The sequence below is a fragment of the Hypomesus nipponensis genome, chromosome 23 (assembly GCF_054491055.1).
Source record: "Hypomesus nipponensis isolate SF chromosome 23, ASM5449105v1, whole genome shotgun sequence".
Classification (NCBI taxonomy): domain Eukaryota; kingdom Metazoa; phylum Chordata; class Actinopteri; order Osmeriformes; family Osmeridae; genus Hypomesus; species Hypomesus nipponensis.
The window spans coordinates 8,058,150-8,071,998 of NC_140383.1; the positions used below are offsets into that span (position 1 = coordinate 8,058,150).

Sequence of the window (13,849 nt, forward strand, 5' to 3'; positions counted from 1 at the left end):
GAAAGAAATTGAGAGAATGCACATTTTCTTCTCAGGGGATTCATCTCCTACTTTTAGCTCATATTTACAGTACCAGGAAGTAATGCAAGTTCTATGAAATGAGAGAGGGGTAGCAGTGTGCGTGTGTGTGTGTGTGTGTGTGTGTGTGTGTGTGTGTGTGTGTGTGTGTGTGTGTGTGTGTGGGAAAGAGAGAGAGAGCTGGAGCAAAATGTTTTCCTTGCTTTTCTACAGAACCACCCAGCAACCAATATGTCAATACATTGTTGTAACACAGATTTGTACAATTATGTGAGATACTACACAAGATGCTATAGTGTACAACAGTATGTGCATGTTTGTGCAGGTGAAAAAGAACAAGGAGAATAAATACAGAGGGAGACAAATAGAGAGAGAGAGGCACCGCTCTGGTTGTTCACAAGAGAGGGAGGGAGGCTGGTCTCTGCATGTGACAAAGCAGTGTCGATGAGAGAGAGAGCGACAGAGCGAGATCGAGAGAGGGAGTGTTGGAGAGAGCAGGAGAGTGAGCGGCTCTGTGTAAACAGGCTGTCAGAAAAGAAAGTGCAGGGACATTTTAACCCTGCCGAGGGTGGGAAAAGAAGATTCACAGAATCTTCAAATCAAGACAGAAGAACTGAGGTGGAGAGAGAGAAATTGATGTATCAAGAAGGATAAAGTGAGTGAGGGACAGAGAGAAAGAGAGAGAAATCAAACATCTAAAGAGAGACACATTGAGGAGGCAGAGAGAAAAAGCAAACCACATGAGCGTGTGAAAAAGATTGAGTGAGAGAGACGCTATCGAGAGGGAGAGAGAAGGAGAAAGAGGGAGAGGAAGAAAGAGAGAGAAAAAGAAAAAGAGGGAAAGGGCAAGAGAGAGAAAAAGAGAGAGAGAGAGAGAGAGAGAGAGAGAGAGAGAGAGAGAGAGAGAGAGAGAGAGAGAGAGAAGGGAGGGAGGGAGGGAGGGAGGGAGGGAGGAAAAAGGCGTAATTAATTCAGGCTGGATGGGAGGGATGTTGTTGCTGCGTGTGACGAGGCTCCAGAGCCTCCGTTCTGCTGCGCGTAGCCGTATGTCAGTGTGAGAGGGGCTGAAACACCAGCCCAGCCCTGGTACTACTCATCCTGCTAGCCTGGCAGGGAAACCACTGTATACTGCTCACTCTGAGGGAATAGACATCAGCACCATTACAGGGATGGAAAAAGGTAAGGAGAAGCAGTAGCTCGTTCTCTATTGAGCAGTTTCTCTCTCCTTCTCTCACTCCCTCTCTCTCTCTCCCTCTTCCTCTCTCGCAAAGCGTTTGGGCATTATTGTTCATTTATCAGTCCTGTCTGAATAGCCCTGATGGCTCTCTCTCTTTCTCCCCTCAATTCTCCTTATTTGATTATGTTCTTGTCTGTGTCTACTGCTTCTGATCTCTATCTTATTCAGTTCTCACTTCATAAATGTGTCAGTCCATTCAGGCAAGAATCCTTCACAGTAACTTTTTTCCTTCTGTCTAAAAAACAACAACATTTTTAAAACAGTGTTAACGGTTATGCTGAGTGGAGGAATTCAGAGGCAGTGACAATGAAATTCGTTTTTGTTCAGATGGCAGTCCAGGAGTGTTGTGGTTGCGAATGTAACCAAATGGATGCATAACGGAAAAGGACAAAACCATGTTAGACACAATCATTGTGATGTACCGGACTCAACAGTGCTTCTCCCTGACGCACACCGTTCTTGTTTGTTTATTTGTTTCTAAATGTGTGATTGTTCTAATCTATCACATATGCTATCTTATCAACTATTAAAAACAAATTAAGCAACAGAAATACAGATAGACTTTCCTGCAGCATTGGAAGACCCACTTAAGACTTAAAAATATGACCACAACATTCCCTGACTTGCGCATGCTTGATTGCAAGCAAACTGTAACATGAGAGTGTGCTGTCGGATTTCAGGCAACTGTAAAAAAAACCTGTCATCTAAAATGCTGATGTCGTTGCCGTTTACCATAGACTTTCATGCTGCCATGTCAGGCGCATGGCTTTAATCAATCATCAACTGGAATTGTTAATTATGCCTCATCATCCGATTACCGAAAGCAATGGTTTTTTGTGCCTAGACATGCCTTCTTCACGAGCTTGTGGCAAGCTGAGCAATGTTCTGCTCTGCTCTGGCATGATAGGGTAGGAGACAGCCCAGGGATATGGAGAAGGAGGAGAAGGAGGAGAAGGAGGAGAAGGAGGAGAAGGAGGAGAAGGAGGAGAAGGAGGAGGAGGACAAGGATGAGAAGGAGGAGTAGAGAAGCGACTGGCCTCTCCACCACGGCTTGGCTATGCTGTTCACGTTCTCAGACCTGGTTGAAGCGTATCGAGGGCGAGTGCCTTTGTGCGTGTTTTGTGTGTTTCATCTGGGTCCATACTGTACCTGAGAGAGCCATGGCTTTCGTGCCAAAACCCACACCAAAAGTGGGATGTCAGGGTCAAGGAGAGCAATGACACTGCACGGATGACGTAGTGGTGGTGGTAATGCCATCGTGTTTGCCATGATTGACAAGAGTAGCCTCTCCTAAATTGACACAGTACACAATTGAGCCTTCGATCTCTTGTTCCACATGGAACGTCTGTGAATAGGAAGGGCCCTGGAAGTCTGACTAGCCCACAGTACAGACAGTACAATAAGTACAGTCTGCTGTACGCTATTTAATACCAATCCCAGAGTTGCCATGACACCAAGGCCCTCCATAAATATTGGTGGTATTTGTGAGCCTGCATCCCCTAGGAGAGCAGAGAGGGGCCCGTGGGTCGGGCCTGGCCTGGCTGGGGTGCTGCTCTGTTCTCCCAGCTCAGGTTCTGTAGCATAAAATAACCACCGCATGACTCCTGTGATGGGGAGCCATGCTGTTATTGCTCAGAAGGAGCATATTTAGAGAGGAGCTTGAGCTGTGATAGAAGGGGTTGAAAGGTGACGGAGGGTGTGTTTGCGTGTGTGAGTGTGTGTCTGAGTCCTGAGACAAAAGCAGATAACTGATCTTGGCAAAAAGTCCTTTTATGGGCAAACATCAAGCTTTGTCTATCCAGGGCCCAAGTTATTGTCTATGTTCCAGTTATTTCCCTAAATTAACATGAACTATAAGATATGACAGCAACCAAAATATGCGTACCAGCTACTCCCTGTGCTCAGACTCAGATTGTCACAATCTCGTATTCCTCTCACCTCTCTGCACATGAACAAAAAATATGGAAGGACAGTCGAATTGTTTAGATGCCTCTAGGGATTGAAGTGAAAGCATACTCTGTGGGTGTCTTACTCCCAGCGTGAATGATCCTGTGGCCTCAGTTCATCAGCACATGACTGATGAGCCACCGTTAGGTGCTAATTAGCCCGTCTGAAGCAGAGAACACCCACAGTACAGTCTGCAGGGTACAAGTGTGATAACGGCTGTTAGGATTACACCCAATGTGACCCAGACAGTATGTAAATGATCTGAAGATACACTTTGTGTGGACACACACATACGTGTGGACCTGCTGTAGACAAACCGCAAGGTTATTTTATAAAGGGCATCGCCAAACGAAAACGCAAAGCCAATTCAAAGGAGGCGGTAGCAGTCAAATTGGCAGTAAGTGGTTGCAGGTGTGTGCAGGTCATGTCCCTCTGACAGGAGGTGAATGAAACACGAGAAAAACCGTGGTTGAAGTTTGCCGGCGTGCCTCGGGTCACATGGTAAAATATGGAGGAGAATTGTCGGATAGCACTCACAATGCCAAGAATTCCATTAGAGGGGTTTTTGTGTGGTAACACATCAGGCCCCATTACACGAGGCAGCAGCAAAGGTGCCATGGCAGCCTTCTCTTTACAGAGGCATTATGTTTGGTGAGCGCCATAGCCTTTTGGAGCGCAGTATCACACTTCCCAAACCTGTCAATCAAGTGCAACCCTGGCTGTATGTTGTGAGGATATGAGATTACAAAACCCTTTTAGATAAGCCAAACAAACACATTTGTATACTTTGTGGGTGATGTCCTTGTATCTCATGTCATGACAAGTCTGCTCTAAGTGATCTGGAATTACAGTTGTTGGGAGAGTGGGCTGTGGTTCTGCACCATCTTTAGCTAAATCTGTTTGAGACCATGTCTTGTCGTCCAACCAGATCACTGCATTCAGGGAGTGCTGCACTATGGGGTCTCCTTAGATATTGTATCCACATTCACTCTTATTCGAAAGTATTGAGTGAATCTGTATTTGAATTGATCTGGAAAGGACCCCAACTTGCTCAACCTTTTGACCTTTTGCCTGGGTTCTATCAATATTCATTGGCTTTTTTTCCATTGTATTCAAGAGCTATACAGCATGCTCATTAGTCATTCTGTTTAGATTTCACCTTGTTTGTGTAGATGTGTCATGAGCTTCAATAAGCCTCAGCTCATTTATCCAGCATATTCCAGACAAACGACATTGGCCTAGTATATCAGTATTCATATCTTGCACTCACCACTACACACAGTACAGTGCCCATAACCAACATGCCATGTCCTTACAGCACAGTACATCCCTCTATGGTGACAGCCGTTGGTCTTGAAGCGACAGTTGTGTAATGCTGTGTGGTGGTTATCATAACGTCCACAGTCTCTTCCTGAGAAGAGACGCATCACAACCACAGCTTTGTGTACCCTGGGTTGTGACACACACTCAAACATACTGAAGTCGTTTTGCCCCGAGCACGGAGATAGGGCGCTTTTCTTACGGAAAAGTGGAGAGAAGTTGAGAGAAGAGAGGTGAGCCCCTTTCATCAGTGACAAGTAAGAAAAAGAACTGTGAGTGTTTAGCAATGATGAGCATGTGTAAGGGATTTCATCTAGTCTCTTAGATTGAGTGAGTCTTTATTTTTGTGTCTCGATAAGGAAGGAGAAGGTTTGTTCCTGGACCATGGAGACTATAGTCAGCTGTTTCTATGTAACTCTGGATTCCATCCAGGTGGATAAGAGGCAGGAGTGTATCAGAAGATCTTAGTGTATCCTCATCTAATTTAAATTGTCTGCCTTTGCACGTGACTCGATCATGTGCAGTTTTACCTCCCCTCCCCCAGTACACACACGTAGGTACACACATCCGTTCATGTCTTTGCTGTGCACTCCAGTGACGTCATGGTTGCCAGGCAACGTCATGAGCAAAACAGAATCCCTCTCTGCACAGAGGGGAGGCCCCATCTCGTTGGATGGCACGTGCCTCTGCTTGCAAACTCTCTCTCTTTCTCTCTTTCTCTCTTTCTCTCCCTCTCTCTCTTTCTTTCTCTCTCTCTCTCTCTCTCTCTCTCTCTCCCCCCCTCTCTCTCCCTCCCTCTCTCTCTCTCTCTCTGTCTCTCTGTCCATCTTTGGTTCACATGCACACAGACACACTCTCTCTTTTAGTCCAACCTGACTTTTTAGGATGTCACATGAGCAACCCTTTTTGGCTGACAGCCGCTCCCTGTCCCCCCTGTCTCCCATCTCCAGGCATGCCTGTCCCCTTAATGCATGCCACCCTGACTCTCTCACGTTGCTGGGAGAGCAGAGGTGGTGGTGAAGGTGAGCACGTACAGCATCATTCTCATTTGCAATTCACATGTTAATCCCCTTGCCTGCAAGACCCAGAAAAGTATGCTGAAGCAAAGTATTGATATTGAATCTATTATGTTATTTGACTAGTGAATGCTGAGCCAGTTTACTGTCTGAGTCGCAATTTTATTTGAATAGTCAGAGGAATAAAAAGGAGCAAAACCTTTACTTCTTTTCACTGGATTCTTACATAGACACTAGACCTTTTTTTTTTTTTCAAAATTGAATTCTGTAAAATGAAATAACCTCTAGCTGTGGGAAACATTTTCATATCTCATGACATTGTGAAAAAGTAACAGACATTACAGCAATGACTGATGGATAAATGAAAAAGTTATTTAAAGGATCACAAAAGTCACCCAAGTCACACAATTCACCCAAATCCGGAAGAAAATAAACATAAAATATATGTTTTTTTCATGCCGTGCTGACTGCTTGCTTACCATTAGAAACTTTGATTTCCCTGGCACCTAGAAACTTACATCAAACTCTTTGAATTGTCATGCACACACACACACACACACACACACTCAGCCAGCGCTCCGCTCTCTCAAATGCTTTTCTGGGAATTATACAGAAAAGAACAGCACACGGAGCTCTTTGCACACCATCTGTTCAGCTGTGGTGAGTGGCACTCAGAATAGATGCAGCCTCTGTGTACAAAGAACGTGTGCTCTGTCTTGTGCACTCTATAAGTGGACTGATCATCACCTTTCCAAGTCAGCTGGATGAAATAAAGGATATAAATAAAGGATACGTTCCTAAATTAGAGAATTGTATTAGTACCACAGTGTGTGTGTGTCTGTGGTTTTGCATCTAACACCCCCACCTGACTCTCGCACACCCACTTTCTCTCTGCTTCTTCCATCAATATATTTTTTATATCACTCTCATCTGATCCTGAAATCAGCACAGTCACCAGCTCTGCCATTCCCTGTTCAGGCCTTATTACCTGCTATTCTCTCCTCACATCCATTCTCTCTTTTTCTTCTTCTCAACAAGGTCGTCCACGCTGAAATTATATTGACCCATCCTGGATACACCTCCCTCAGACTCATCCATTCAGTACTGGGCCTTAGTTTGAGATGAACAAAATTAACTATTGCCTTGCCGATTTGTAGTCCCTATTTTTCTGTGAAATTGATTGGATATGTGTATTATATTTTTTATGTATCATTTTTCTCTCCTCTCATTTCTCTCATTGCTCTATCTGCCTCTACATCCTCTCTTCATAATCTCTTTTGTGCCTCCACCCTCTGGCCTCACCTCCTTCTCCTGCCCATGTCCTTCTATTCTCGCTTTATCTAGGTCAGCACAGGTCATCATTACCTCAGGCCTGCTGAGGGACCCAGTGGGAACGTGTCACTACCCAGCTGACAGGAGCAGTCTGTTGTTGTGACATCACAAACGCTCGAGGGCCTTCTGGACTTGCAACGCCCCCGACTGCCCTTCTTCCTGCCTTGGTGCCTTCTTCTCCAACTCCTCCAACCCCATAGACTGCAAATCTTTGGACCAATTCACCAGTCCAACCCGTCTCCAGCATCCCTTCATACCCCCCCCCCCATCTTCTCTGTAAACCTCCTCTGTCACATCAAAGACCGTCCTCCTATCCCTCTTTCCCAGCAGTCGGTCTCTCCGATCCGGACCCACACACCCTTTATTCTGGTGACTTTATGCTTTCCACTGCTCCTGCTCACTGCCATGGGGCAGGGATGACAGACCACCTCTTCAGCTCCAGTTTACATCTGACCCAGGGATAGCTAGGAGGCCCTTAACCCCGACCAACGTCACCCCCCCCTGACGCTCACCGTCCCTGGCCTCCCCCAGCCAGCAGGATGGGTGACGGGAGCTGGGTATGCCTGAGCCCAGCTGAGTTCTCTCAGCTGCAGAAGTACAGCGAGTGTGAGTATCTTCTTCTATGACGGGACAGTATGTGCTCCCCTGTTTAGTATTTGTTCTGCTGTCTACATGTTTATATAAACAGTTCAACAGAAGGAACGTTATCGCCTGAAGAAGCCAAGACAGGTTAAGTTTCGTGTTGGAGCATCTTTCATGAAAACGTTTCATTTGCCAATATATTTTTCTATTTCTATTTCGACCAGTATCAACAGATTTTGTGGTGCACTATGGCTAAACCAAACATAATAACTATCTGACCTTCTGAAGGCCTCCGTACTTCATGTTTCACACTGTGTCTGGCTGGCTGTTTGATCTCATACTTAAAGTTAAGGTGATTTATGCAAATAGTCAATGGGAAAAAGCTATTTCTAGACTGAAAAGATTGCTTTTGCTTTGAAGGTGACTCACCAGGCTTACAGACTCATCTTGTAGACCTGATCAAAGGAAGTGGTGGTAGCTAAACGAGGTAGTCAAAGGAAAAGTAGGAACTGAAAAAGAGCATTGACACGGTAGTACAGAAATGACTTGGCTGAATGACATCTCTCCAGAGACAAATATCAACTGCGGGGGATTGTCTGCATGGGAGAGAGGAAGATGGCTGACTGCACTCTTGTTTCAGCTCCAACTGGTGGCTGCTTGTAATACACGGCCACGCGTTCCCATTTTCACTTTTCTCAGATCTTGGTCTTGTTTATCGGAACGGTTTATCTATAGCAACTGACTAAAAATATCTCTGGCTCTTTTCTTTAGTTCTGTCCAGATATGTTGTTTGTGTAGCTGGTTTGGGGTTTTTCATTTTTCGTTTCTTTCTTTGTGGCCCTGTGACAGTCATGATGACAAACAGGGGGGAGGTGGAAAGATAGTCTGTTAACCTCTGAGGTTTAACTAGTCATACCAGACACAGATTTATGGCATCAATATATTTGTAGTTTGTAACTAATTCATACCGACAGGGTCTCAACTGTGGACAACAAGCTGTATCAGTTCATTATCAGAACTGTTGCACGCATAACTGCTTGTGAAGTGAGGTAGATGTGGGAGATGTGAGCAATTTAAGTGGACTTTAAGCTTGTAAAAAGATTCAGAACAACAGGACACAGATCACGCTTTTCCATCGACATCAGTGAGTCGAGGTCGTGTATATCTGTGTGATTCCTACACGAGTGTGTAAAAGTATGTATGGATTTGTCTGTTTGAGCTACTTGCATGTGTGCGTGTGTGCGTGTGTGCATGTGCGTGTGTGTGTGTGTGTGTGTATGTGTGTGTGTGTGTGTGTGTGGGCAGTACATCCGCTCTCCACAGAGCTGTCGAGGCAAGAAAGCCGTGTCGGCAGCATTTGTTCAGTGTTTGTACTTTAGCGCGGCTGTGCTAATGAGCAGCCGAGGATATTTGTCTTGTATTTACACTGGGGAGCTAATGGGCCTCCATACATGGTGTCCACACCTCTGAGCACACTACACAGACAGAGCGGAGAGGCTGGGAGACAGGCTGCCTCTGGCTTTGCACGACTCTAAACTGAGATTTGCTGCTGATATGTAGCTATTTCTGTAGGCTTTTTGACATTGTGTTTGAGTCTGTTTTCCAGCTATGGCCCAATACAGTTTATGTTGATATCAATGTAAGAGGTGAGGGGTTAATATCCATTACAAAACAACCAAACCCTTTATGATGCTTAATAGCTGGGAGCCACCAAGCACTTAAATGCTGTGCGGTGTCTGTGTGGTGTGTGTGTGTCATGCATAGTGTGGTGTGTGTATGTTTGTGTGTGTGTGTGTTTCAGAATTTCACAATGAGGTGCATAAAAAGTGAGTTAATGACAAAGTTTTACATCATTTCAATGAATGTTGTCCACTACTGTAGCTTTTAAATGACTGACCTTTACTTCTCTTAACTTCCCTGACTTAATGGTAAAACATTTCTGGTATTGTGATTTTACAGTCCTGTAAGATGAGGGAAAATCAATAGCAAATGAATGCTGATGACCTCCAGTGGAGAATATAGTTTTCCATTAACCCTATACAGTACCGGCTTGCTAGGATTCTCTAGGGTGCATTCAGTGGTTAATTATAAGGTAGTGTTAATTACTGGTTGTGTGTCTGTTTTTAGTGCGTGTGTCTGTTTTTTTGTGTATCATCCGTGTGTGCTCATTAGCCTGCATGTGCGTTAGCATGTCTGTGTTCATTTATCTGCCGTGGTGCCAGCCTGACAGCAGTATGGCAGATGATCGTAGGAGGAGGGTCATTTGTGGGTCAGTATTCTGTTGGGTTCCTTGCTCCGCCCAGAGAGACATTAACATCAACAGGAGAGAGAGAGAGAGAGAGAGAGAGAGAGAGAGAGGGAGAGAGAGAGAGAGAGAAAGAGAGAGGTTGGAAGGACTAAGAGAGAATTTTAACAGTTTCATACTTTCGCACATTCAAAGGGGTGGATCTATTTTCATCTGTTTGACTTATAGGCATCATTTATACATGTCATTTTACACAGACCGTAATGTTCTACCACTACAGAAAGTTTCTGAATTGGAGGCCAACAACAGTTGCACAATGAAGCACAAAGTGTCGAGACGGGGATGTGATTTCGGGAGATTCTTTTCAGACAAATACATACAGCTGCTCCATAGGGACAGTTTGTTGCTCTTTTGTGTAATTTCAATTGAGATCATCCATGCCTGTGAGAGAAGATGTCATCCATTTGAAAAGGCTTCAGTTCACGCGATTGTAACAAACGCTGTCCTATCTTCTGTCCACAGATTCTACCAAAAACCTGAAAGATGTTCTGGAAGAGTTTCACGGTGAAGGAGTCCTCTCCAAGTACAATCCTGAGCAGGTATTTCACTGCCTTTCCTATATATAAACAGTATACACCAGCTTCACACACACACACACACACACACACACACACACACACACACAATGGCGACTAGGACAAGTGGCGCTGACATTTTATACTCGTGTCTGGAACGCCCCCTCCTCGCTCCCCTCTCTGACCAGAGCCCGTGGCCTCCCTCCAGCTCCAGCCCCGTAACCACTCCCTGGCACCCTATTGCCATAACAATATGATTAACAGCCTCATTGAACATGTTCAGGCGCCATCAGACCTGAGCTACCTGGGCATAATGCAGTCCTTCTGTAATTGTGTGAGTGGTCAGACGACAGGGGTCTGGATGTTGGGTAGCTGGGTAGCCGGCGTGGCGAGGGAGGGTCCTGTCATCCATCAGTCGGCCCCCGGTGACTCATCAGAGATCGGTGTTGCCGTCTGCGTGCTGGAACCTGTGTAGAGAAGCAATGACACACCCCACCAGAGGCTTCACATTTCCTCCCCTTTCCCATCTTTGGGCTGCCGTGTCAGGATTAACCAGTATGTCTTAGTGATGGATGTGTGTGTGTGTGTGTGAGAGTGTGGTACTTGCTGAACGAGGAACAGACTGGGAGCATGAGCATGGATTTTTGTGCCTGGGTTCCCATGACTGAGGACGAGGATGTATGTGAGCTTGTGTCGTTAAAAACACATTTTATTGCCGTTGTTTTGTAAATGTAATTTCTAAGTTAGCACAGACAGAAAAAGCCAACTGAAGTCCAAACATGCCTATCAAAAACATTTTCATATTTATTTTTTTTACAGGGCAAAAGTGCCTCATGATTTGAACCGAGTCCTTCTGTGTTTGGGTATGTGCGTGTATGTGCGTGCTTCCACATTTTCCCTTAAACCTTTCTGTTACATGATGCAAAGCAAATTAAGGTCTTGTGATAGTTTGGCCAAATAAGGAGAGGCGAGCAGGGGAGAGGCAGAGTGATGTGAATAATGGCTGGCTTTGGCAGGCTCAGGGTCCTGGTTCGAACGGGCCACTGGGACCTCCATCAGTCACAAACACTACAACAGCCATGAAGGCAAGGCAGAACAGTCGCACAGCAATACAGTTGATGGGTTTGAACATTTGTCAAGTGGGTACGCATGTGAGGGGTTTTGCTAAAGGATTGCTGGAAAAACTAGGGATTGTCGACATGGAAGAAAAGAGAAAGAGCTGATTGGATGAGTGGGGGAGAGTCAGCGTAAAACAGAACGGTATCACTGATCTGCAAAGAGCCTGATGACTCTGACAAACCCAAACAGTGCCAGCCCTAACCACTGCTACACCACTGCAATGAACCTCAGTCTAACCCCCTGTCTCCTTCTACCCCCCCCCCCCCCCCCCAAACCTCCACTTTTGAGATACAGAAGCAAGACGTTCTCAACCAAGTAAGCCACAGCCCTGTGGGGCCTGCATGCACTGTGCTTTCTGTGTCTTACAGACTGCATGCCCAAACAAACATAATGTATTAACCCCCTGTCCAATCAGAAACCCACGCTCATCCTGTCTGTCAGAGAACAGAGGTCAGGACTCACAACCTGAGCATCCATGTGTGTCAGTGAAGTAGGGTCATGTGTGTGAGTAAAGGGAGCTGTGTGTATGCGTGAAGGGGGGGGGGGGGGGGGGGGTATGTGTGTGAGTGAAGGGTTCTAAAAGAACTCTGCAGAGGAAGTTTATCAGATGTTTTTAAATCACAAGGTCATTTGAGGTTGATATGAAAACAACCTTTGATATTAAAAACATCTGACAAACTGTCATGTGGGGCTGTAGCCAAGAATGCCATGTCCCTTCATGGGCAGTTCAGCAGAGATATGTGACTCAGTACTCTACATCCATAAACTGGGATCACTGGGGTACCACGTTCGGCGGTTCCTTTTCTTTGAGGACTTCTCCCAGCATATTTAAAGGTTCTGCCCTAACTCATTTCCTGTAGGTACTCATTGTGTTTGATCAGTTGAGGGTCTTGTTGATTTCCTAACTTGAATGCTACATTCCACCAACATGCAACATCAAATGAAAGGCTCCGGAAAACCAAACATCCATTTTGAATCCATGTTTTATGTTGATTACAGCTTTTTCCCAACTTTCCTTTCCAGACCGCCGACAGCGTTTTTGTGTCATCGACATGTGATATTTCTCTATAACATCCTCCCGTGTCCCCCTCATGGATCACCACACACCCAGGTTCACCTCAGCTTGTCTGTCTGCCTGTCCCCCACAGCCCATCGACTACGAAGGCTTCCAGCTCTTCATGGCCACCTACCTGGAGAACGACATCCCCGAGGAGCTGTGTCAGCACCTCTTCACTTCCTTCAAGAGCAAGACAGGGGGCTCCTCCCCCGAGGCTCCCCGTGCAGGAGCAGGCATGCTGGGTAGGTGTCCCCCCCCACTGAACCTCCCTCGCCTCAGCCCAAACCAACATCGCAGTAATGCCTGCTATGGGTCTGTGGGGGTCTTGGTTGATTTAACAGGTTGATTTTGACAGAACCGCGAATACAAGCAGCCAAAATGAGCCTTCTCCAGAGGATGTCCGGGCTCTCCCTTAGAGATAGGGTGAGAAGCTCGGTCATCCGGGAGGGGCTCAGAGTAGAACCGCCGCTCCTCTGCGTCGAGAGGAGCCAGCTGAGGTGGCTCGGGCATCTGATCAGGATGCCTCCTGGACGCCTCCCTGGTGAGGTGTTCCGGGCACGTCCCACAGGGAAGAGGCCCCGGGGAAGACCCAGGACACGCTGGAGGGACTGTGTCTCTCGGCTGGCCTGGGAACGCCTCGGGGTCCCCCAGGAAGAGCTGGTGGAAGTGGCCGGGGAGAGGGAAGTCTGGGCCTCCCTGCTTAGGTTTCTGCCCCCGCGACCCGACCCCCCGGATAAGCGGTAGATGACGAGACGAGATTTTGACAGTACCGTGGGCCATGCTTTCATCTGTGTATTAGAATAGTCACACTCTTATCCTCTTTTCTGTTTTCTTGCTGTTGCACTGTGCCTTGGCCAGGGTAAGTAAGCCCTTGTCAGGGTAACTCTGAATCCCTAGAGTAGCAGGGATGATCTATTCTGTCCATTTAGATGTTTGTTGGTGTGCTGACATTCAACCATGTGTGGAGAGACCACCCAAACACACACACACTCATAGGCTTAAGGTGTTTTAGTTTTTGGTTCATTGCTTTCACCGTAGCTGCACAGCTTGTAAACTGTATGTCCTCCCCTGCCATATGGAGGTCTATATAGCCCAATGAGAGCCCTGGCACAGCACTCTGTCTCCTGCTCCAACAGCCTGCCTGGCTCTCACTGAGTAGCACACCCACAGGAGGGGACAGATGGGAGGACTCTGCCCTTCTCCAGGCACAGATATAGAGGAGAAGCTTGCAACCAATCCCACACAGCCATCTTGACATCAGGGGGGGGGGGGGGGGTCAGATGGCTGAGCGGTTAGGGAATCGGGCTCGTAATCACAAGGTTGATGGTTCGATTTCCCGGCTGTGCAAATGACGTTGGATCCGTGGGCAAGGCACATCATCCTACTTTCCTCAGGGGGAAT

The 13,849-nt window shown here is 46.5% G+C and overlaps 1 protein-coding gene across 1 annotated transcript in view; it reads left to right on the plus strand.

The window, feature by feature from the left end:
- Positions 1-1,083: 1,083 nt before the first annotated feature.
- dgkg (diacylglycerol kinase, gamma) overlaps positions 1,084-13,849 on the plus strand; it is a 50,798-nt gene continuing 38,032 nt past the window's right edge. Inside the window, exons 1-4 of the mRNA XM_084689310.1 lie at positions 1,084-1,197; positions 6,883-7,476; positions 10,220-10,296; positions 12,540-12,690. Of these exons, the coding sequence (XP_084545436.1) occupies positions 7,410-7,476; positions 10,220-10,296; positions 12,540-12,690 (295 nt within the window). The 5' untranslated portion in view covers positions 1,084-1,197; positions 6,883-7,409. The remainder of the gene's footprint in view (positions 1,198-6,882; positions 7,477-10,219; positions 10,297-12,539; positions 12,691-13,849) is intronic.